The sequence below is a fragment of the Diceros bicornis genome, chromosome X, assembly GCF_020826845.1.
Source record: "Diceros bicornis minor isolate mBicDic1 chromosome X, mDicBic1.mat.cur, whole genome shotgun sequence".
Classification (NCBI taxonomy): Eukaryota; Metazoa; Chordata; class Mammalia; order Perissodactyla; family Rhinocerotidae; genus Diceros; species Diceros bicornis.
The window spans coordinates 36,214,272-36,240,295 of NC_080781.1; the positions used below are offsets into that span (position 1 = coordinate 36,214,272).

Sequence of the window (26,024 nt, forward strand, 5' to 3'; positions counted from 1 at the left end):
AAAAATGCCTAATTCTAGCAATATGAAGACAGAGCAGTAACCTTTTTTTTTTTTTGGTGAGGAAGATTAGCCTCGAGCTAACATCCGTGCCCATCTTCCTCTACTTTATATATGGGACGCTACCACAGCATGTCTTGATAAGCGGTGAGTAGGTCTGCACCTGGGAATCGAACTTGAGAACCCTGGGCCGTCGAAGCAGAGCATGTGAGCTTAACCACTATGCCACCGGGCTGGCCCCCCAAGCAGTGACCATTTTTAAATGACGACATTAAGAAAGCATTACTAAATCAGAGGTTAAATAGCATAAGTAGGCTAGTAAGATATTGCTTTATTTAAAATATTATATTAACATGTAGGGAACTAGTGATATGTGGGTGGTTCACAGAAGTTTGCTCAAATCCCTACAGAATACATATGGGCAGTCTCCACCCTCTGCATGATTTCTACTTCTAAAGATTGTAAATTTTGAGATTTGGAACTAGGGAATATATTTTCCCATAGAAATAATGTTTACATAGTGTTAGGTTCCCAGACTAGTCTATACAGATAAATGAAATATTGTACATATACAATAGAAATAGAAAAAAACCCAAACCCCCTAAAAGTAAAGAACTGTAAGTTAAAAAAACACATTTAAAATACATAACACTTAAAAAATAGACATAGCTGTCACCTGACATGTCATAATATTAATAATCAAACAAAATAAAAAAACCTACATGAATAATAAAAAGATTTTTAAAACTCTTGAATGCTACTGTTTGGGAAAAAAAGCAAATTTAATTTGAGGCTTTACACGCTGACAGCACTATCACTTTTTTATTTATTTTTTTGTGAGGACGATCAGCCCTGCGCTAACATCTGCCAATCCTCCTTTTTTTTTTTTTTCTGAGGAAGACTAGCCCTGGGCTAACATCCATGCCCATCTTCCTCCACTTTATATGGGACGCCGCCACAGCATGGCCTGCCAATCGGTGCGTCAGTGCGCCCCCGGGATCTGAACTGGTGAACCCTGGGCCGCCGCAGTGGAGCGCGCGCACTTAACCACTTGCGCCACCGGGCCGGCCCCAGCACTATCACTTTATAAGGCCGAATTTCACCACAAAAAGTTTTGCCTTTTTCTTGACCAAAGGCTATTACTAAGACTACTTTCAAATTTTTCAACTATGATTAGGATTAGGTTCTGTTTACATATTTAATAAATGCACATTAGTTTTTACTCACAAAGCAACAAAAATTCCACAGCTCCCAGAATTGCTCTCACTCTATTACTGGAGATGTTTTATTTTTGGCTTGGTCTTACTATGCCCAAGATGGGTCCCTAGGTCTTATGTCAGTGTGGTTTCTTGAGGACTTGCAGCAGAATCAGCTGGAGTGGTTATTAAACATACAGATTCCTGGGCCCTACTCTAGACTTATGAATCAGAATTTGAAAAGGGGGTCCAGAGACCTGTGCTTTAATAAACTCCTTAGGTACCTGTAAATCTTACGCCCAGCGTTAACTGTTGAGAGTAACAGTACTACTACTAATAACAACAACAATGATAATTGCTACTTCTATTGAGCACTACTAGATGCTAGTTACTAGTCAAAGTTCTTTATATCCCCTCATTTAACTTCAAACAACCCTATAAGGTTGATACCCCTATTATTCCCACTTTACAGATGAGGAAACTGAGGCATAGAGTAGTAAAGTGAGAACCACCATTCTAGCTTTACAACAACTTCACAGGCTGCAGATGCCTGGAGTTTCAATATTTTCAAGGCCCTGCTCCAAGGAAAGTGCTCAGATCAAACTTTCCTCTGCTCCTTTGGGCTGGCCTGATCCAAATCATCCCACGTTCAATCAAAGTTCAGTTGAACTAGTGGTGGGATGCTAAATATCAAAGGCAGATACAGTAGGAAGGAATTAAAAGAAGGGGCCTTCTGCTCAAGATGGGGACACTGGGCTCTGCCCTTCCAGCTCCTAGGAGAGCAAAGGACTGGAGCTCTCAAGGCAGGCACTGGATGGAGTGGATGGTGTTCATGTGGCTAAGAATAGATGGTAAATCTCAACTGCCTGCTTATTAACCAAAAGGGCAAGGCAGGGAGGGGCGGGGAAGCGGCTCACTTTGTCACCACCAGTGGGAAGAAGTGACCCCTTGTTCACCCGTTCGTCCGTCAGTCCGTCCGTCCATCCATCCATCCATCCATCCATCCAATATTTATTGAAGTCCCACTATGTACTAGGCAGTGGGGTTCTATTTACTGAGGTTACGAAGATGAAAAAAGAGAGTTCTTGTCATCAAAGAACTCACAGATTCCAAAGACATGTCTAACCAAAGACCCAGAAACATGACAGCTTGATCCCTTTGAGGACCCAAGAGTAGTTTGGTCCCCAGTGATACCAACTGGAAAGGATCTCAGTGAACAGCCCCAAGTTGTGGACTATCTGGATGTGTACGCATAACACTCCAATCTTCATTTCCCCCCTCAATTTCTGTGACTGTATTTTTGCCTTAGGTACTCAAAATATTTTAGGGATACCCATAACAAATACAAACTGTTTGAGAAATGTGGCAAAGCAGGTAAATAACAAGTCATCAATGGAGAAAAGTTTGAACGCAGTGTAACATTCAAGTGTTTTAAATCAGTAGTCACAAATATGCAGCTTTTCAACTTCTCATTCTTATGGGTCATCTTCACACTGTATGCTCCCTCCGAAATCAAATTCAGGACTCAAAGTTCAAATCCAGGTGGAGTTTGTCAAGGTCTGGGGGCAAGTGAGAGGTGGTCGGGTTTTGAGAACAAAGGAAAGCTGCAGCTTCTCTTTCTTTATCACCCTTTACCTCTCCCAGAGTCCATCATGTATAAAGAATATGTGGAATAATGTCATTTGGGACTTTGCCTATTGTCTTGGACTTGCAGCTAAAGCCCACAGCTAAGACCTATAGGAAGTAAATGGCACCAAGTCTGCTAGGAAGCTGCCAGATCATCCCTCCAGGGCTTGCTGAACGGTGGCCAAAATAGTCCCTCCATACTCATCCCAGCACTCTATTCTGCCTACAGGGGCAGTAGCCTGGAATCTGTAGGAGTCACAGGATGAAAAGAGCAAGTATTTGATTTTTCTCTTTCTTCTTGTTGGGGAGGAAGAGAGAGGGAGTTGCCCCCTCCCTCATGCAAAGTGAAGGATGGTGGATGCTGCAAAAGAACCATGCATAGAAACTGGAGGTGCCAGCAAGGAGAGCTCACTATTTCATTCTCTGAAGGGATGCTTGCTTAGTTGCAGCAACTTACAAGGCCTATCTGGGTGCACCAGAAAGGAGCCCTGTGTGAGACAAGTCCTTGGAGCAGCTTGATATGTGGCATTTGGGATCTCAAGTGAAAAGACACTGATGTCTGCCTCCTTCCTGGCTGGAGGCCACCTGGGGCAGCCCTTGACAGCAGGGTGAGGACAGCCGTAGGGCCGCCCACACTTGTAGTGTATGTTGGGGCAAGAATTGTTTCCCATGAGTGAAGGAGCTGCCTAAGAATGTAATCTGGCTGGAGCCATCTTGATGCAACCCTGCCCAAGAGGGCTGTCTGCACAGAGCAAGTGGATTCAGAAGTAAGTAGCTGTGGGGTAACACCTGGGGGCAGGAGCCAAGAGGGTGCTGCTGAGGCCAGCTGCAGAGTACACTGATGGTAAAGAGGCAACCCAGGACAGAGCCAATATCTGGATGCCTGCCACATCAAGGGCATCAACAGCCAAGAGGGCACTAGCTGCCTGAGGGACATGATTCTAGAACATGCTGTTTAAATGCTTCTTTCTCTTTTCCATGACCAGACTCAAGTTCTCTGACATTCAGTAACATCACCTAGCATGGGGCTGAGTACCCAGTAGATGTTTAATACATGTTTCTTCAAAAAACAAATGAGTATTTGAGCTGGTGCATAGAAACTGTAAATAGATATTATTTAAAAACCAGAGTGACATAAAAATAAACAGAGTGGGAATACTTATTTCCTAGCTTGTTTCTTTAGGAGTCAGATATCATTTATCTTCCGTCCTGCCTGCATAATTAAAAACTTTCCCTCAAAATTAAAAAATATATTTTGGGGCCGGCCCGGTGGTACAAGTGGTTGAGTGCACGTGCTCCGCTGCGGCGGCCCGGGGCTCACCGGTTCGGATCCCGGGCGTGCACTCCCACACTGCTTTGCAAGCCATGCTGTGGCGGCGTCCCACATAAAGTGGAGGAACATGGGCATGGATGTTAGCCCAGGGCCAGTCTTCCTCAGCAAAAAGAGGGGGATTGGCAACAGAAGTTAGCTCAGGGCTGATCTTCCTCAAAAAAAAAAAAATATATATATATGTTGACCATATTTAATCCTTTTCCTTTTTTTGTATGTTTCAAGTCTGACTTACTTCACAAAATTTTCAAAGTAGAAGAGATCTTAGATATCAACATGATTCGATCCCTCCATTTTAAGAAGGAGAAAGCTGAGGTCCAGTGAGGTGAAGTGACCACTCACAGTCCTGCAGCCAGAGCAGCAGGGACTAAGACTGTGGCCTCCTGAGGCGCTGTTCTCTCATTTCCTCAGCTGGTATTAGAATTCAGCAATACATAAAGTCTTGTGCCAGGGAGACACCTTCAGCAAATAATTGGGGAAAGAACTGTAGAAAATGCCATTTATAGGCTGTAGGAAAAAAAATACACTAAATATGACTTGAAAGTTATTAGCCAATCAACTACAAGCCCTACCCTGTTAAACAATGTTAGAACCCTAATCCTTTCCTGGCCAGATGGTAAATATTTCAGGCTTTGTGGGCCATATGGACTTGGTTACAACTACTCAATCCTGCTGTGTATGCGAAGGCAGTCATTAACAATCCATAAATAAACGGGCATGGCTGTGTTCCAACAAAACTTTATTTACAACAACAGGTGGCTGGCTGGATTTGGCTTGAGAGCCATAGTTTGCCAACCTCTGCTCTAGAAGCTTAAATTAGATGTGGACTGAAATGACAAAATATATTTCCTTTTGTTATTTGCTTTCCTGAACTTTGAGGGTATCAAGTGTATTTGTAAAGCTGAGGTGTAGAGGGTGAGGCAGAGGGAGAGAAGAATGTTAATAAATTATCCCTAGAGAGAAAACAAGAATGAATCTATTACAGTTTGTTTTCTCTTTCTAATGAAATTATAATTACCCAACTTCAGCACTTTTTATTAAAAAAAAACACAACAAGGCAAAAGGAGGAAATGTGAACAGCTGCAAGAGGAACAGACTGTTTCACACCGTCTCACTTGCAGACAGGGCTGCTCTCTGCCAGTCTCTGGCACTGGGTCAGATACGACCACACACACAACTACATGGACACGCTTCATCTTTCTGTCTTAAGGTTCCGTTAGGAGGCCACATTCTATATTTGAGATGGGTTGTTTTAAAAAAAGCAGAATAAAGTTGTGGTAATATTAAATTCAACTCTCCTGTGATTGTATTTCCAAACATAAAGATGATAAAATCAGTTAATATGTCACTTTTTATTTGCATTTAAAACACTAAATCAAGTTTCATTTTTTACCATACTCCATTATATTTCACTCTCTTATTTTTAGTCCTCAAATAGAAGCCTCCGTTTGGCTCATAGTTTATACACAGCATTTAGCAATATCAACATTTAAAATGGAATAGTTGGCAGAGACTCTCTAAAATTACTGTCACTGGGTTATGTGTCGCACTAACTTTTTAGCACAGAGAAAACCAAATCTAAGGACCAGAATGTACGTTAGTTGAGAAAGATTATAACTTTTGAAACTAGACTGCAGATATAGGCCAAATAACGAATATGGGTGTGTAGAGTTGCAGGGAACATTGAAGTTCATTAGCAACCACCATCTTAGCACTTACTTCAAAGATACTGAAGAAGCTCCCTGCTGGAAAAGAAAAAGTTTCCAAGAGTCAAATATTTAGCTGCAAAGTATATAACAAAATGTGTCTGTGATCCTGGTAAAACAGATAATAAGAGTGTTCACAAGTTTATACTGCACAATAATAATGTGAATTGAAATGACTTGCTCTGGAAACACAGACTATCTTATTAAGAACTTTCTTTATAGTTTCTGTCAACTGTCTCTGAAGAAGTTGGGCAATTAGGAACAAAGTTCCAGTGTCACATCTTTTCAGTGAACCTAGCAGATCAGCCATTGATATTCAATAGTATTTTTAAAAATACATTTGAAATCTGGCAAAATGTTAGGGAAAAGTGATTTTAATACTAAAATATAAGGAACTGATAGTCAACTACTGTACTGCACTAGAGCCAATTTTGTGAAGTTAGAGATTGGAGAAAATATGAGATCTAAAAATCTATTTTTCCTGTTCAAGTTTATATATGAACTCACTGTCTTTAGGTTAAAAATATGAAAATGACCTTTCAAAGATCTTTGGCATCATTAAACATGACACAGTCCAAACTCAGAGAAGAGCAGTATATTTAAGAGCAGTCTAAAGATTGCACGATGGGAAACATAAGTGTAAAAGAAATACACTACAAAATTGAAAATGGCATTTTTAAAAATTTAAGGAGCTACAATTAAACTTTGGGAAGAACTTATATAACCTGTCCATCTTACAAATTTAAGAACAACTATGCATCATTGGGATATTATGATTTATGAAAAGAAATTAAAATCACTGAGGGCATTTTTCTTTTATGACATAAAAAAATACCTATTCTATCAGCACTAAAAGTTGTTTTTCCTAAAAATTTGTATTCCATAAAATTTCTAAAAATCAATTTAATTTTTTTTAAGTAGTTGGAGAAAGCACTCAAAGATTAGTCATGCAGAGGACTCTCCATCTGCATGGAGATAATGTACTCCATTCATTTGAAGAGAGCACTTTCATTTTATTTGCACATTATCCTTCACAATTTGTACTATGTACTAACTTTCCTTCTAAAAGTTCAGAAAACATGTGAAAAGCAAATTTTATAAATCTTAAACTAAACTTGTTTCTTCCTTAAAAAAAAAAAAGTCTGTCGAATCTACAAATCGAGTGACCGTAATGAGGTAGTACGAGTCTCACTCGGGAATTTAGATTTTCCCTGGAGAAAGGTTCAGGGCTGCTACCAATACTATGGCCCAGTTTATACTGGGTAGCTCCAGTTAGAAATGGATATCTGATGGACTGTATACTGTATTTAGTGGCCAATAAGAATGTTCTTTGAAGCCCTTGAGTTAGATGTCCCAGAACAGCTTTAGCCTTATAGTATAGCAGTGAAATGCTAGCTTAAATTAGGTTTTAGAAAATCATGATGCGGTATATACCCTTAGTTGAAGTCTTAAGAAAGGGCCCAGCTGGCCTAGTAATATGCTATTCTAAGTAAATCTATTATGAAAGTTTTCTTCTAACAGCAAATAGGAAATTGAAACACCAGTACATCTGGGCCAATTCAAGATTTCCTGAAAGGGTTGCAAAATACTTTGGATCTTGACAGCGAAAGTACACCTAAGGAGGCCCTGTGGGTTTAAGTTTTAACTATCTGTGTACAAAGCTGCTTTTGTTTCAATTCCATTAGAACATTGCACTTACAGGGATTTATTTTTGAATCCAAGAAATTAAGACTTGTTTGACATTCTAGTTTAATCTATAAAGAATGTCTTTCTGGTGGCCTAACAATATAGGCCACTGTGGCAGATTTCTGGTCAGTTGGCAGCTCTTTCTGAGAAACTCAAACACTGGCTTCAGATGACCTAATTTGACTGTTCTCTAGGCCTTTTTTCAGTTGGCAAACAACTCTAAAATTAAGCCCTGTAAAAAACAAATCATAGTGCCTATTCTTGAGCAAGCAAAAGAAAACATAAGGAAAAACAACCAGTTAGATGCTATAGGCAGGCTTTGCATTGCTTTTAACCAAATCTTCTGAAATGGGGTGCTTTTTAATACTAGATCCAAGAGTTTGCCCAACTGTGAGAAATTTCACTATGATGTGAATTTCCTTTCCATAAAAAAACAAACTAAACATTTTAAAAGTGTTAAAACCTCATTTTTTAACGTGCTCTTTTGAAGCATTTACAATAGTTACATGATATTTATACTAAATGAATATCCTATTACTAATTTGCTGCTTTAAAAGAAAACATTTACATTAGGTGTATCATATAATATTTTAATTACTGATGCAGTACAATAATTTTTGACTTATGATATGGCTTTCATTTTGCATAGGTAAACACCAAGCATTTGTACAAGTAGCTGTGGCAAAAATGAATTTTTCTGTTGTGGAAAGTTAAAAGAGAACAAAACGAAGACAGTCTGGCAGAAGTGGTTCTATGAGATAACGTTTGAACGGCTACAAAGAAAAGAAAGCAGCTGTGTTCTCAGATTGTGAACGCTGCAAGCCAACTCCATGGAACATTCTTTAACTGAGCATATCACATTCTTTTCTAGGGGGAAACCCCTCCTCTTTTCTTGAGAACAGCATGAAGAAGAATCAGTGCTTTGCACTTTGAAGGCTTTTTGAACATTCCTTTGCCTTCTGGTAAAGTTGACTATGGTGCCATAAAAAGAGAATGGTACTCAGTGGGAAAAACTGATGATGGGGACAAGCTGATTCATTATTCTTGGTATTTTAGAGTAAATTCCAATCCCTGTTTAAAGAAGTAATTCATCTGAACAAATAAGGGAACTAGAGGGACTCCTGTAGTTAATAATACTTTCAGTGAAAATCACACATTCCTTTCACAAAGATGTATAACATAGTAGCTAACTTGGAGCCCAGATTGAGCAATTGCCTGGGGATGGAACTAAGGCTGAATTCCCTACTATTGGACACCTTTATTTTGAGAATTTGGTTTTTCCTATTATATAATTGTCTAGCATAAAACATCGATATTGGAGAAACGGATAAACAAAATGTGGTATATACATACAATGGAGTATTTTTCAGCCCTTAAAAGGAAGGAAATTCTGACACGTTACAACATGGATGAACCTTGAGGATATTATGTTAGGTGAAATAAGCTAGTCACAAAAGAACAAATAAAATATAATTCAACTTATAGGAGGTACCTACAGTAGTCAAATTTCATAGAGACAGAAAGTAGAATGGTGGCTGCCAGGGGCTGGGGAGAGAGGGAAATGGTGAGTTGCTGTTTAACAGCTACAGAATTTCAGTTGGGGAAGCTGAAAAAAGTTCTGGAGATGGATGGTGGTGATGGTTGCACAACGTGAATGTACTTAATGCCACTGAACTGTACATTAAAAAATGGTTAAAATGGTAAATTTTATGTTGTATATATTTTACCACAGTAAAAAGACAAAAAGAAAGATATTATATCACTTAAAATCTGCCAAAAAGTTATGAACTTTGGGATATGACGCATATGTATTTGAAGGAGAAGAAATGAACTAAAGAATAAACTAAAACATATTGCTCTGAGGTGCCCCCCCTTATTGAAAAGTAAAGAAAATTATGTAATTCATAACGTTTTTAAACAAAAAAGACAATTTGGACTTCTTCCACAAGGCACAACTACCTATTGGTTAATAAACAGTTCTTGAGAGAGAAAAAGAAATTTAGCATTTTTAAGTCAGTAAACGGTAAATTCTCAGCCATAAAGTTAAACATTGAGATGAAGAAATCAGTGTAAAGACCCTGTGGAATCTACGGGATGACCCCTTCAGTGGGCTTTAGGCACTGCAGAGGGCAGGCAGCTTGGCTTTGCTGGATTGGTGTTAGGGCACCGAGACAACGCCAGGAGACATTGGAAACTGCTGTTGTAGTGGGAGCAATGGACTACAAATGACATTATGGGATCCACAGGGCAGTATAACCCATAGCACAAGGAAGGAACTTCCAATAGTGCTTTACCTTAAAATAATACAAAAACAGTAAAATAGATTTTTTTAAATAAAAAGGAAATATATTACTTCTCATTTTTTCACTTTTAAAAGCTTTATTGAAGTACCATTTATAAACTGTACAATGCGCCCATCGTAAGTGTATAGTTTGATGATTTTTAGTAAATTCATACAGTTGTACAATCATCATCTCAATCCAGTTTTAGAACATTTCCTTCATCCCCAAAAGTTCCCTTGTGTTGTATCTAAGAACTCTTTGCCTAACCCAAGGTAATGAAGATTTGCTCCTATATTTTCTTCTAAAAGTTTTATAGTTTTAAGCTTACAATGGATCTTTGATCCATCTTGTGGAAATTTTTGTGTGTGGTGTGAGGTAAGGGTCTAAGTTCATTTTATTGAATATGGATATCCAATTGCTCCAGCACCATGTTTAAAAAAAACACTATTCCTTCCCCATTGAATCACCTTGGCACCTTTGTTGAAAATCAATTGACCATGAATGTGGGGGTTTATTTCTAAACTCTATTCTGTTTCATTGATCTATATGTCTATCCTTACACCAATACCATACTATTTTCATTACTGCAGCTTTACAGTAAGCTTTGAAATTAGTTCTCCAACTTTTTTTTTTTAGATTTATTTTATTCAGATCTTCTTTACTTTCTTTCAGCAACATTTGTAGTTTTCAGTATCCAAATCCTATACTTTTTTGGTTCAATTCAGTAAGTATTTTATTCTTTTTGATGGTATAGTAAATATTCCTCTAATTTTATTTTCACATTATTCATTGCTTGTATATAGTACAGTTAATTTTTCTATGTTGATCTTGTATCCTGCAATCTTGCTAAACTTGCCTACTAGTTCTAGTAGATTTTCTGTAGATTCCTTAGGATTTTCTACATACAAGAATATATCTCTGTGAGAATATGGTTTTACTTCTTCCTTTCCAATCTGCATGCCTTGAGTTTCTTTTTCTTGCCTTACTGCACTGGCCAGAACCTCCAGTCCCATGTTGAATAGAAGTGGTAAGAGAGGATAATCTTTACTTTGTTTCTGGTTGTATTAGTTTTCTATTGCTGCTTAACAAATGACCAGATACTTAGTAGCTCTTTTTTTTTTTTTGCTAAGTTTATTGATATCTACATTAAGAATAAAGAAAAACTGCTTTGAAAATATTCAGGACATATGATATTTCTAGCTCTCTTTACCTCAGGAATTTTGTTTCATGTGGTACTTTTCCACTGACACTAATACTTCAATACACTGATGGAAACATATGGGAGTTTTTGCCCATCTAGCTAGAAACAGTGGAATGAGAGACCCCCATACCCAAAGTGAGCAGCAGTGCACGTCAATCTCCAGATCCAGGAGGCAAGTAGCACAAGGGCCATCACCACTGGCCCAATACCTGGCTGGTTTCATATTTGCTGAAGCTCACTCTTAAGACTGGATGGGACCCTGAGAAGGTACCAGTAGCTCAGCTTCTGAAGGTCCTCAGATAAACCTTATTATTCTAGATATTTAAGTGCAAATTGACTGGACTACAAATTCATGGGAAACTTAGCTTTGGCATTTCCTGACTGGTAATCTATTTAAAGATCCAAACTTAAGAGTGTATCAACTTACTTCTCAGACCTCAAATTGCTCAGAAACATCAAATTATTGCAGAAGTTCCATTTTTTTTTCCCTTTAGGAAACTTCTGAGTTCTAAAAATATGCTGTTCCGAAATATGACTACTAATTTAATATCATCTCAAAAAAGCAAAACAGTAAATCAAGAGTTGTAGTTTTCCAGTGTTAACTCTGGGTCAGATGGAAAAACTTTTTAACTCTCCCTAAACAGTAAAAAATGATAATAAAGATGTTAGTAATACAAAATATAGAGGATTCCAGACACCAATTTATTTATAAAGCAATATTTTAAAATATTACTTAATCTATTATAAAAATCTACTTATAAATTAATATAAAAACTGCTAAATTGTTACTGCAGTTAGTTTTTGCTTTGTTAATCTAATCATTGATTATGTTTTTAGAAAACATAATCTTAGGACTTCTCACAAAGATAATCTTAATTAGGTGGGGCATCACATTTACTACGGAAACAGCAGTCTGTAACAAATGCTAACAGCTGTTCAGAGGTATGACAAAGGGAGGGTGAATGTTTAAAACTTAGTTGTCAAACTTTGGCAGAGAGGGAGAAATGTGTCATTTAACAATGTTTTATAACACTGTTGACTTACAAAGTAAACATTTATTCTGCAATAGGAAAATTTCTACAAGAAATTGAGAAGACTATCGCCACCAAATAACATTTACAAAATGCTTTTTATCTGGAAAAAACTTGATTTTTCAGTCCATCAAAAACACACCTATCATCTGACCATCTAATGTATCACATACAAATTCCAATCCAAAACTGATTCAAAATATCATTAAAGGACATAACTACACTTTAACACCAATTCCCAAGAAAGCCTAATTAATGAATTATGAAGTAACATTTCATTATTTTATATTAGATTTGTGTAATTTGCACTCACACCTGAAGAATCAATTCAGGACAAAACCAGTTTTCCATGCTGTACTGAGTTGAATACTGTGTCCTCAAAATTCACGTCTACCTGGAACCTCAGAATGTGACCTTAGGGCCGGCCTCGTGGCTTAGGGGTTAAGTGCACGCGCTCCACTGCTGGCGGCCCGGGTTCGGATCCCGGGCGCGCACTGACACACCGCTTCTCTGGCCATGCTGAGGCAGCGTCCCACATCCAGCAAACAGAAGGATGTGCAGCTATGACATACAACTATCTACTGGGGCTTTGGGGGAAAAAATAAATAAATAAAATTAAAAAAAAAAAAAAAGAATGTGACCTTATCTGGAAATAGGGTCTTTGCAGATGTAATTAAGATGATTTCATATTGGATTAGAGTGGGCCCTAAATCCAATGACTGGTGTCCTTATAAGAAGGCCATGTGGAGGGGCCGGCCCGGTGGCGCAAGCGGTTAAATGCATGCGCTCCGTTGCGGCGGCCTGGGGTTCGCCGGTTCGGACCCCGGGCACCCACTGCTGCACCGCTTGGCAAGCCATGCTGTGGTGGTGTCCCATATAAAGTGGAGGAAGATGGGCATGGATGTTAGCCCAGGACCAGTCTTCCTCAGCAAAAAAAAAAAAAAAAAAAGGAGGAGCATTGGCAGATGTTAGCACAGGGCTGATCTCCTCACACACAAAAAAATAAATAAATAAAGAAGGCCATGTGGAGACACAGAGTCACACACATACAGAGGAGAATGCCACGTGAAGGCGGAGGCAGAGATTGGAGTGATGCATCTACAAGTCAAGGAATGCCAAGGATTGCAGGCAACTACCAGAAGCTGGAAGAAGCAAGGAAAGATTCTTCCCTGCAGACTTTGGAGGGAGCATGGCCCTGATGACACCTTGATTTAGGACTTTTAGCCTCCAGAACTGTGAGAGAATAATTTCTGTTATTTTAAGCCACCCAGTTTGTGGTACTTTGGTACAGCAGCCTTAGCAAACTAATATACATGCCAAATTGCATTTTGCTAAAATTGATCTATATATTTCATACACAGATCATCTCTGCACCAGGGCTTTTAATTTTTAAAAGTAGACATATTGGAACAAGCTGGACCAAGCACAGTTCTTCTTCAAGCCTCTTTATTTCTCCCCACAAAATGAGAAGCAGCATATGTGTGCCAGGTGGAACTGGTTGGGTAGCAAACATTTAGAGATTTCTGGATCTATTTCTAACTACAGATTAAACTAGATGTTCTTTACTAGAATTCAAATCAGAAAGCATTTCCCCCCTCAGTGGAACCACAGTATTTCTCCTTTTGTTTTAATGTAAATTCTTTCAACATGACAGATGTTTTGTTTCCTGCAAACAAATTCTAATGTTTCTTTGAACTTGTTGCTATTTTAGGGGCATGACTAGAACAAATAAAGTACTAGATGATCTTTAGTCTTCTGTAGGAACTTAATCCTGTTTCTTTTTGTCAAATTAAAAATTATGGCCTCAAATTTAGCTATTTAGAGTGTTATTGAATTAACAGGAATTATTGAAATATAAGAAAGATATTTCATAAAACGGCTCAGTGGGATTAAGTAACAATCAATCCACGGTCCACAAAACTATGCCACCAGATGTCACTACTTGGAATCCTTGAAAAAGAACCAATGTTGATTCTGCAAAACAAAACAATCCAAATCCAAACATGGGGTATGGAACATTAGAAGGAAGAAAAATGAATCGTCAAAGTTTGAAAAGCTTCTTCTCAAGAGTTGGTCATACCATGTTCCTTTTTTTATGCATACCATATGTATTTAAATATTAAAAATTTTCTTTAATGGTTAGATTTCTCCATATGGCAGCCACTTGAATACTTCATTGATTACATTCTTGAAATGTAGCCTGTTAGTTCTGAAATAAGAGTTTTATGAACCATATTTATGGGCTTAGATCATGAGGGCACATTCTAATGATGGCTTATGTCATTCAGGATGATTAAAGCTTTCATTGAAGGATGGCTCAGTTTGGATCTTCAGAACCAAATGCATCACAACACTGCCCAGGGACGGCCTTAGAGTCAGTTATTTCAGGAGAGTTTTGGGGTTCATGTGTAGCACTTGTCTGCAAAATTCCACAGACATGGCATCTTTTTACTGGATATAGCTCATTTTCAGTCCACCAGCTCCTTTTCAAATTGAGATACAATGACAGGGCAAATGCTGGTACTGCAGACACTTCTTTAAGTTTATAATTCATAAGAATTCAGAGGAACTTTAAGCATGTTTTTCCTCACTAAAATCTACGAGTCACTTCTGAAGTTGTGACAATGTCTACCCAAGAATGCAGCAGTTATTCAAAATAAATGTTTTCAGCGAGGTCTGAGAAGTTGAGCATTGGGCAATAAGTGGCGGCCTGGCTCAGTTCCAAAGTCTAGTCTGCGTCTGAATATCTGTCCTTCCTTGCAGAAACAAGCAATGTTCTTGCATTTCCCCAGCATTCTCAAGCTTGGTGTGCTCAGATACCTCGTTATATTAGAAAGAAAAACACAACTTCAAAAACCAATTTGGGCTTCTCTTAGCCCTTAAAAGACAAAAAGTTGTTGATCTAAAGAAGGTGAGTAAATCTTAGCAATGATCTAACCACTGACTACACTGAAATAAACCAAACCTCCACGCTCTGCTGCAGCTTCTTTCAAATATCCCACACTTATTAGTTCTAGTAAAGGGTACGACTTCTGGGGGAAATTCACAACTGTGAAAACTTTCTGCATCATACGAAGCAATGATAGAGAACAATACATATTTAAATAGCCAATGAATAGAGGTCAAACTCTAATTCAAATAACACATAACAATAACGACAACGATGATGATGATGATGATGAAGGAGGAGGACGAGGACACAGAGGAGGAGGAGGACGAGGACGGGGAGAAGAAGATGAAGATGAAGATGAAAATGGAATGCTAGGAGCTATCCACAAAATGGAATGAATTTCAAGGGCTTTTTGGTTCCCAAGGAAAGTTAACAGCTATTTAAAATAAACTTAATCTGAAATGTCCTCAAATTACTTAAGATAAATTACACTAAAGAGATGACCCATTTCCTTATCTTCCTGAGCACATTTTTTAGCTTTATTGAGGTATAACTGACGAATACAATTGTAATATATTTGAAGTGTACAATGTGATGATTTGACAAATGTATACATTGTGAAAGGATTCCCAAAATGAAGTTAATTAAAACATCCATCATCTCACATATTTATCTTTTTTTTTGGTGAGAACACTTAAGTTCTACTCTCTCAGCAAATTTCAATTATACAATACAGTAGTATCAACTCTAGTCTTCACATTATATATTAGATCCTCAGACCTTATTCACCTTATAAGTCAAAGTCTGTACCCTTTTACCAACCTCTCCCTGTTTCCCCCAACCCCCACCCCACGGCAACCACCATTCTACTCTGTTTCTATGAGTTCGCCGTTTTTTTTTTTTTAAGATTCCACATATAAGTGATACTATGCACTATTTGTCTTTCTCTGTCCAGCTTATTTCACTTAGCACATTTTAAAACTATCTTTCCCAGCTCTCTTGCAGCTAGGTAGGCACGTAACTAGTACTTGCCAATGATATATGGGCAAAAGTGATATAGCCCACCTCTAACCTTGACCTGCAAAATTCTCCATTTTCTCTCATCTGCTGGCTGGGTGCAAAGGATGCAGTGGAAGATTCCAAAGCCCTGGGAGATGGCAGAACCACACAGTGGAAGAGGCCTGGATCCCTGAATGACTGTGTGGAAGAGACCCTTGCATCTACCTCCGTTAGACTGTGATGTGAGCAAGAAATAAACTTTTATTCTGTTAAGCCACTCAAATTTTAAATTGCATGCCATAGCAGTTAGTCATCCCTGATTCACACATACACTATATAAAAAAGCCAAATTAAATTTAAAAATTTGATAATTAATTTGAGGGCCGGCCCCGTGGCTTAGCGGTTAAGTGCACGCGCTCCGCTGCTGGCGGCCCGGGTTTGATCCCGGGCGCGCACCGATGTACTGCTTCTCTGGCCATGCTGAGGCCGCGTCCCACATACAGCAACTAGAAGGATGTGAAGCTATGACCTACAACTATCTGCTGGGGCTTTGGGGGAAAAAATAAAAAAAAATAGATAATTAATTTGATTTGATCAAATTTATGGAAACAAGCAACTGCTAGATGCCTATGATTGCACTTAGTGTAAAGTTGAAATATAATGCAACACTCTTAGCTTAGCTTTTCCCAAGTCAGTTCTCATCAATTCGACAGGATTGTAAATAAAAGTTCTGTGCCCATATTAGTTTGAGAAATGCTATTAGAGTTAATCAGGTTTCTTTGCTATAGGACATCTCAGAGCTGTTAATATACTAACATCCACTGTGAATTTGTATAAATGGAATAAAGAATGTTGCATTTCCCAAATTTATTTAGTCAATAAATTTAAGATCTACTCCCCTGGCCCCCATGGTAATAGCCATCACTATCTCCCAGAGCAATGTTCTGTAGAACACACTCTGGGAAACTTTGCTTTAGTTTACTTTGCATCATATGGTGAATTAATCAGACTTCGCACCAAAAAATCCTAAGCAACCCAAAGCAAATATCATTCTTTTATTAAAGGACAGTTTTTCTTACAAAAAGACTAATATGTACTAACAAAGTTTTCACTGTTGAAGTTAACCAAGTTCTCTAAGAAAGGCATTTTATTTAAAATATGAGTGAAATGAAGGCAGATGTGAACTTTCAACTTCTGATTTTTCTTTATATCTCAATCTGCTGTCAATGGAACCTGTCATATTTAATGATGGAATATATTTTTGTGTTTTAAGGAGAAGACACTGAGTCTATGAAAACCAGCAATGTTAAATATGAAATGTGTGTGTGAAAACAGTCCATTGCACACTATCTTTTCTCTCTCCTATACTCATGCTTGAGGTCCAACGTTTTAAAACAATGTTTAAAGCAATAAAAAGTAATCACAGCTAAGATCAATGGATTCTTCTAATAGGAACACACGTATATACACACACATATACAAACATACATATATAATTTTTTTCACTGTGACTTGCTGGGCTATATTGCATTTGTACTATATATAATATATTTTATTTTTATGAATCTACAATGGATGATTTCCCACATTTCTCACAGACTTAAGGCAACTGAAAAAGGACTGTTATGATGGACATCTGGAATTCATGTAAAGTAAAAAGGTATGCTGAATATTCAACTTATCAAAAAAAATAAAAAGAAAAACAAAGACTTACATCTAGTAGTGTGTGAAGATGCTGATCCTGGAAAACACTGTGTAGAAAATCTAAGTCCTTTTCACTGCAGTCTGTAAGTGCGTGAATTTCTTCCAGGCTGTCCAGCACCTGTGAGACTGCTCCTAAGGGGAACAAACAGAAAAGAAACAGCCAGTACAGAAAGTCAATGTCCAACTTTCCTTTGTAGCTTAAATCTTACACTTCAGAACAATAGACTAACAAACAGAACTTCAAAGGTTCATGTCTTTACTGAAGGACAGACTTAAATGAGTTTCACATCACTTAAGGAATAGAGTATTTTCAGTGAGTTTATGTTCTTAATGTATTTGTGTGCTCCTTGTTTTTCAAAATAAATTGAAGCTTGTCTTACTTGAATTAAGGAAATTCATCAATTATAATTGAGCTACTAGAAGATCTGGGTGCAGCAAGTTATATATCAGGAAGAGAGTGCAGGTTCCATGATCCCATGATGTTTTAAAATATTACAGAAATAATACAGGTGAGCCTTTCGTACAGGTGCATTCCATCAAGAACTGACGGTAAAGCCAGCTGTAGATCTGAGGGACAAACCTTCAACTGGGACTTCCTGCTGTGTAAAATAGGCTTCTTAGGATTTTTAAGGCTCACACTTAAGTCAACAAAAATCCCAATCCATTCTTTTTCCTTCCTTTACATACAAAGTCAAGGGAACCAAATCATTCTCAGTCTGATGGGCTCTTTTTATTCAGGAGACAAAGACAAAAGGTTAAGTATACTGACTGACACTTCCAAATACCATATTAAATATCAGGGCAAATCATTTTTACAGGGCAAAGCAAATGGTAATGTGGTCACTTTCTTTAAATTTCCTCTTATAACCAGGAATCCAGAGAGGTATCAGTAGGGAAAGATACATACTGAGTAGTAACAAAGTCACTTACACAGCCTTAAAGAAATGACTGGCCTATTTTACTTTGCAGACAATATGCACACAATACTCCAGAGAAAGAAAAGAACCCCGAGAGGCTAGGCTTCAGAACATTAGTGTACACAATGTTAGAGAAATTTTAACAATAAGTGCCTCATTGCACGTGTAAGTCTTGGATCAGCAGTTTTCAACCAGTAGCAATTTTGCCCGCCAGGGGGACATTTGGCAATGTCTGAAGACATTTTTGGTTGTCACAGCTGTGATGGAGGGGACAGGTTGTGCTATACTGTCATCTAATCGATGCTATTAAATATCTCACAATGTCCAAGACAGCTCCCCACAGGAAAGAATTATGCAGCCCAAAATGCTAATAGTACTGAGGCTGAGAAAACCTGCTTTAGATAACAATAAAAATCTTGAACCTTTCTGTTCTGGAACTCTATGCTGTTTCTAATTACTTCTGGGTCTTGGATCTCATCCATTCGCAAGCACTGCTTGGTGAGAATGTAAATTAGTACCACTTTTCCAGAGGGCAATCTGGTAACATATATCAAAGAGCCTTAAAAATGTTCATGTACTTTCATTCAGTAATTCCATTTACAAAACCTACCTTAAGGAAAAAAATAGGAAATGTAGAAAAAGATTTATGTATTAAGGATAATTAGAGAATGATTACATAAATTATAGAACATCCATATAATGGAATATATAAGCAAATGAAAATTGTTTTTGAAGAATTTTAAAGACAGAGAAATCCTCAGGATATAAAATTCAAAAAAGCAAAATGCAAAACCATATAAACTGTATATTCCCAATTATGACTGAAAAAAAATATATACAAACTCAGGAAAAAAAAACAATGAAATACACCAAAAGGGTAACAGTAGTTATCTTTATTTTCCTATTTATACTTCATTCTGTTCTTGTCCATATGTTCCAAGTTTTCTACAACAGAAAAAAAAGTTGCTATATAAGCAACTGCTTTTTATAGTACTATTTAATTATGTTTAAGATTTGGGGCTTAAGCTACAAATCAAGTGGTTATCCACATTGAAATTACTGTGGCTTTTTTTAAATTTGATTTTTTATTACAAGATAATTGTAGATTCACATGCAGTTGTAAGAAATAATACAGAGAGATCTCATGTACCTTTCACCCAGTTTCCCCCAATTGCAAAACTGTCATACAACATCACAACCGGGATATTGACATTGATACAGTCAATCTACAGAATATTTCCATCACCACAAGGATCCTTCATGTTGCCCTTTTATAGCCACACTCATTTCCCTCCTACTCTACCTTCTCCTAATCTCTGGCAACTACTCATCTGTTCTCCATTTCTATAATTTTGTCATTTCAAGGATGCTATATAAATGAAACTATACAGTATAGTCTGGGATTGGCTTTTTTGACCCAGCATAATTCTATGGAGATTCATCCAGGTTGTTGTGTGTATCACTAGTTTAATCCTTTTTATTGCTGGGTAGTATTCCATGGCATGGATGTACTACAGTTTGACTATTCATCTGTTGAAGGGACTGTAGATACTTTTTGATTTTGAATAATTACACCTACCAGGCTATTGGTATTCTTTCACTGAAAACATTAAGTGGATATTAAGTGGGATAAAAAAGGTACAAGGCAGAAATCAGTCCTCATTTCTCCTGCTGTTCCTGAAAAGGTATTAACCTAATCCACTTCCTTCTACCTGCTCTTCTCAGGACTTTTACTTTGTGCTGAATAGGAAAAAAAACTCTGGAAATTAGGTCAAAGCCAGCTCTCTCGTCATCCCTTATTGAAAGCCTTGGAAAGTAAGAGATGATGTGAAGAAATTAGTCCCAAATGTCCCACTGAACCCCTGACCCCAGCACATCATCAACAGCAGAATTAAACGATAGCAGGTTTACAAAGTTACTAAAGCCAGTTCTAAACTTCTGGACTTACGAAACTATAATAACAAAAATACTAATGAAATTTTTTTTTTGTATATTAAAAAAATTAAACAGACACCACAGAAACCCAATTATCATTTTCACTCAGTTATCTTAGTGGAATCTTATGTAGTTTTTATTGTCTCTATCCAGCATCCCTTATGCTGATATATAATCTAGGTAGCAGTTTATTACCACTATAAGATTAAAATAAAACCTTGTATATAGCAAATAATGAGACGGCAAGTCTAACTACTGGGAAGCAATTTTGGCTATACCAGACCAGGGATGTATAATTTTTTGGTCTGTGAACTCCCAAAGCTCCTGTCCCACCAGCAGACTCTATGAGTTACCCTATGTGTGCACTTGTTCACTCTTGTTTTCTGTGCTGTGAGGTCCTTAAGGCACATCTATATTTGATTCATTTTATAAGATCCACAAAGCATGCACTGAATTAATTAAGTACTAAAGAAACATAATACAGTCATGTGTCACATAATGACGTTTTGGTCAATGATGGATCACATATATGATGGTGGTCCCATAAGAACATCACCATATAGCCTAGGTGTGTAGTAGGCTATACCATCTAAGTTTGTGTAAGTACTGTAGGAGAGGAAGAAATTTTCATCTATGCTTCTGGGTTCTTCCGGTTGGTCTAAGAATTAAACTGACATGAGACAGACTAACAGGAGAAAAAGAAACAAAAGTTTAATAACATGTAAACGTGGGAGAAACCCAGGAAAACCAAGTTAACTTGACAAAATGGCCAAAGCTTTCACTATAAATACCATCCTTGGCTAAAGACAAAAGAAGATGTTGGGTTGGGGGGGGAGTCAGGGACTTCAAAGGGAAGGAAGGCAATTCACAGGTAGGTGAAAAGGAGCAAACATGTGGAAAACAAGTGTTTGGCAACACAGAAACAAAAGAATACAGAGAGGAGCCCAACAAACGAGCTTTTCTAGGTTCCTCCCTGTCTACCACCTAGTCCATGTTATAGCTAAGGTGATAGCTTGCTTCCTGAGACAGGGTTTTTAATCTGAATCCTTTTAGGCAGTTAAGGGGGAGGTAACAAGAAAAACTTTCTGAGTCTTTCGTTTCTTAAAAATAATCAGCCTAAAATAATCCTCATGTTAAAGAGATACATTTTGGGGTGGCAAATTTTGTTCCCCTTCAGTACACTCTATGATGTTCCCACAATGGCGAAATTGCCTAACACCACATTTCTCAGAATGTATCCCCATCGTTACATACTGCATGACTGTAATAACAGCAGCTCCCGATTCTTAAGTGTTTATCATGTGCCAGGCACATCCTCAGAACATGCAGTAAGGTAGATATATTACCCGACCTTTCTAGATAGGGAACTAAGGTTCGAAGAGGTCAAGGCAGGTTACAGCTAGAAGTGGTGGAGCCAGGACTGAACCCTGGTGTGTCTGGCTCTGAAGTCTATGCTCTGCCTGACTTACTACATTAAGTGGTCATACTAGGAAACATAGGAGGAACCTTCAACAACAGCTATGTATGATTTACACATGGATATGGAGGTTAGAAAAGAACTCGAACACTATCGGGTCAGACAATAACCAAAATCTTTATTGAACATTCCTGCTTTATGCCAGGTGCTAGGCAGGGGCTTCAGAGAAAACAGGTATGATCCTTGGGCTCAAGGAAGGGGCTCTCAGGCTGGTGTGTGAAGTAGACATACTATACCCTGAAGTAAACAATATAGAAGAAATAAAAACAAAGTGGCACAGAAATAGGCTGCCTAGAGAGGAGCTGGGATAGCCTTAGAGAGGAGGTAGATGAACAGGAATTCAAGACCACCTAGGGTCTAATCTGCTTTGACAAACCCAGTGGATGTTTTGATGGAAAGCACAAAGGCATCTGCTAGCCCGTGTTTCCAGTAGGCAAGACCCACCAGGTCAACAGGTCTATTTAACCTCCTTAGACTGTCACCACTTTTGAACTGATTTAGTCTTATCTTGTACCCAATGAGTTAACTTTGTGGGTTTTCAATCACGAAAGGAAGCATTTCCATAGCTGTACTCAAATTGCCTATTTCAAGCTCTGAAAAGTGCCCCTAATTTTAAGTTTCTGTAATTAGGTGGGAAAATTACAGTTTTTATTCCATTTCCCCTTCATCTTTTCAAATTGAATAAACATATATTTTTAGTCTAACTTCAAAATCTTTCTTCACCCTTTATCATTTTAACACCTTCCATTGACACCTCTTCTAGTTCCATTACTTCTTTCTTTGGGCATGACCAGAAGAACCACAGAACACATTCTTCGTCTGACAGATGTGTATAATTTATATCTGCAGTTCAATACAAAGTCCATCAAAAAGTCCCGTAATTTTTCAATTCATTATAAAATATAAACGTACACAAAAATATTTCTGGGGCTCTTCCATTGCTTTTTGCTTTAAACACTGAGGCAGAAGTAATAATTAATACAACACAACACAACAATACACACACACATGCTCTTAAGCTGCTACTAGTATTTATTTTGTTGATCAATACTGACATATCCGAAAGAACGATTCACTTTTCTCAAAAAATGAAAAGGATGTTTTTTTCTATAAAACCTCTGAATAAACTTGTAACTGTCTTGAAAAAAAATCGATCAATAAATAGTACATGAGTTCACCTCAGAGGGTAATTTATTTACTGGTAGGACTGTAGGTATCCTATTCACTTTTGTATTCCTGACTGCACTTTGCAGAGTGCTTTGTACCAAAAGACACAATAAAATGTGTTCAGTTAAAATTATTTTTGCTGAGCAAATTCTGAAGAATATAAAGTATTATAACAAAATAACCATAGAAAACAGCTTACTTTACAGTGCTGTTTCCTTAAAGTCATAATGAAAATTATTTTAATACTCATATTTGTATAACAGTTTATAATTTCTGAAGTTCTCTTACAGTTATTATCTTATGTGATTCCACAATAACCCAGTCCTGTAGGCAAGTGTTTTTATATGTGAAAAATCAGAGGCTCAGCAGGGTTAAATGACCCCAGGGCCACAGCAGTGAGCAGAAGAGCAAGTCCTAGAACCCAGGTCTCTGACACCTAGTCCTTCCCCTACAGACCAGGCCCTCCTGAAACCATGTTTCACCCTCAGCAAGGCACCTGAATAATTTGCATTTGGTAATGAGATGAGATCCAATTTCTATTCTCTCTTTAATCTCAATTTTATTTACCATACAAGGTTTATTTTCTTAGGCCTTGGTCCAAACTTTCACAATGATAAATTTATTAGAAAGTAATCAAACTCTGCCTTCAGAATAGTATGTTACTTTAATTTTTGCACAATTAATTTGGTAATCAAGTTTGTATCTAAAAATTAGGTTGATAATTTTATACATCTTAACTTTGAACATTTCTACTTTTTCTAAGAATCTCACTAATACAAACAAGTTTCTCAAAAGTTTTCTGCTACGATTATGAAACAATAATCAAAAAAGCATAAATATGTCAACTGTTTAAAAATGTTTTCTAAATAAACAAGTGGGACTTTATCAGACTAAAGAGCTTTTATAAGACAAATGAAACCAGAATCAAGATGAACAAACAACCAACCAGCTGGGAGAGAATATTTGCAAAACATACATCTGACAAGGGGTTGATCTCCATAATATATAAAGAACTCACACAATTGAACAACAAAAAAACAAACAACCCGATCAAAAAATGGGCAGAGGAAATGAACAGACACTTCTCCAAGGAAGATATACAGATGGCCAATAGGCACATGAAAAGATGCTCAACATCACTAATCATCAGGGAAATGCAAATCAAAACAACACTAAGATACCACCTCATGCCCGTTAGAATGGCTATAATCACCAAGACAAAAAACAACAAATGTTGGAGAGGATGTGGAGAAACAGGAACCCTCATACACAGCTGGTGGGAATGCAAATTGGCGCAGCCTCTATGGAAAACGGTATGGAGATTCCTCAAAGAATTAAAAATAGAGATGCCCTATGATCCAGCCATCCCACTACTGGGAATCTATCCAACGCACCTGAAATCAACAATCCAAAGAGGCTTATGCACCCCTATGTTCATTGCAGCATTATTCACCATAGCCAAGAAGTGGAAGCAACCTAAGTGTCCCTCGACTGACGATTGGATTAAGAAAATGTGGTATATATATACAATGGAATACTACTCAGCCATAAAAAAAGACAAAATCGTCCCATTTGCAACAACATGGATGGGCCTGGAGTGTATTATGTTAAGTGAAATAAGCCAGAAAGAGAAAGACAAACACTGTATGATCTCACTCATATGTGGAATATAAACCAACACATGGACAGAGAAAACTGGACTGTGGTTACCCGGGAAGTGGGGGTGGGGGGTGGGCACAAGGGGTGAAGGGAGTCATATATGGGGTGATGGACAAACAAAAATGTACAACCCAAAATTTCACAATGTTAGAAACCATTAAAACATCAATAAAAAAAATGTTTTCTGAGCCCATTTCTTTAGAGAGGAATACGCTTTTAAGGTCAATAAAAAGTTTTTGAGTCTAGAACAATTGCATTACAAGAGTGGAAAAATCTCATAAAAAAGTTGACTGAGTAAAAATAACCTGAAAGGAGGACAGAAAAATAAATAGTAGAATGTTTAAACTAAAAAGTTCTCAGTGTCCAAGTAGCCCAAGTCTGTCTTAAAACCATTGCCTCCTTTTTTACTATGAGAAATTTCAAACCTATATAAAGTTGAAAGAATTGCACTCACTACCTAGATTCTACAGTTGTTAACAGTTTGCGATATTTGCTTTATCACACATCTATCCATCCATCAATTCATTTTATGTTTTATTCATTTCAAAATAAGTGGTAGAGTGATCAACACCAGCACACTTCACCCCTAAACACTTCAGCATAGATTTTAATACTCGTCTCTCTCTCTCAGGTAACACTTACATAGAGTGAAATACACAAATCTTTGTACCATTCAATGAGTTTTGATAAATGTACACAATGCATATATCTGAAAACTGCATAGACCCATGTATGCAGTTATTTCAGCAACAAAGATTTGTATGTGTGTATTTAAAAAATTATATGTATAGCTATAAAACCCAATATCACTGAGCAAATTCAGCATCTGAATCTAGTCTACCCTCTCCTAAAGTTATCAACAACCTCTTTCCTATTATATCAGCAATCTCTGTTATATAACACTGAATCACTATGCACACATTCATATCACCCACTCAATCAAAGCCCTCCTTGCAAGCACAATAGTGTATTAAAAAAATCTGCTTACTAAGGTATAATTTATTAAGTTAAAATTCACCAATTTAAGGATACAATTTCATCACTCCAAAAAAGTTCCCCTCTTGGCCCTTTGCAGTCAATCACTTCCTTATACCCCTACTCCCTGGACAATAGCTTTTATTTCCACTGTACAAAGCAAATTCTGGTTATCAATCAAGTTATAAGCAATAGTGAATCCTATAATGGAAACTGGATTTTGGACTTAAGCATTTGTGCTATATC

At 37.5% G+C, this 26,024-nt stretch overlaps 1 protein-coding gene across 10 annotated transcripts in view; it reads right to left on the reverse strand.

Annotated features, from left to right (window-relative positions):
- The window catches only part of CASK (calcium/calmodulin dependent serine protein kinase), a 381,795-nt gene that overhangs the window by 66,419 nt on the left and 289,352 nt on the right, over positions 1-26,024 (reverse strand). For all 10 annotated transcript variants that reach the window (XM_058535677.1, XM_058535675.1, XM_058535673.1 and 7 more), the window contains one exon: positions 17,659-17,780. In XM_058535677.1, the coding sequence (XP_058391660.1) occupies positions 17,659-17,780 (122 nt within the window). The remainder of the gene's footprint in view (positions 1-17,658; positions 17,781-26,024) is intronic.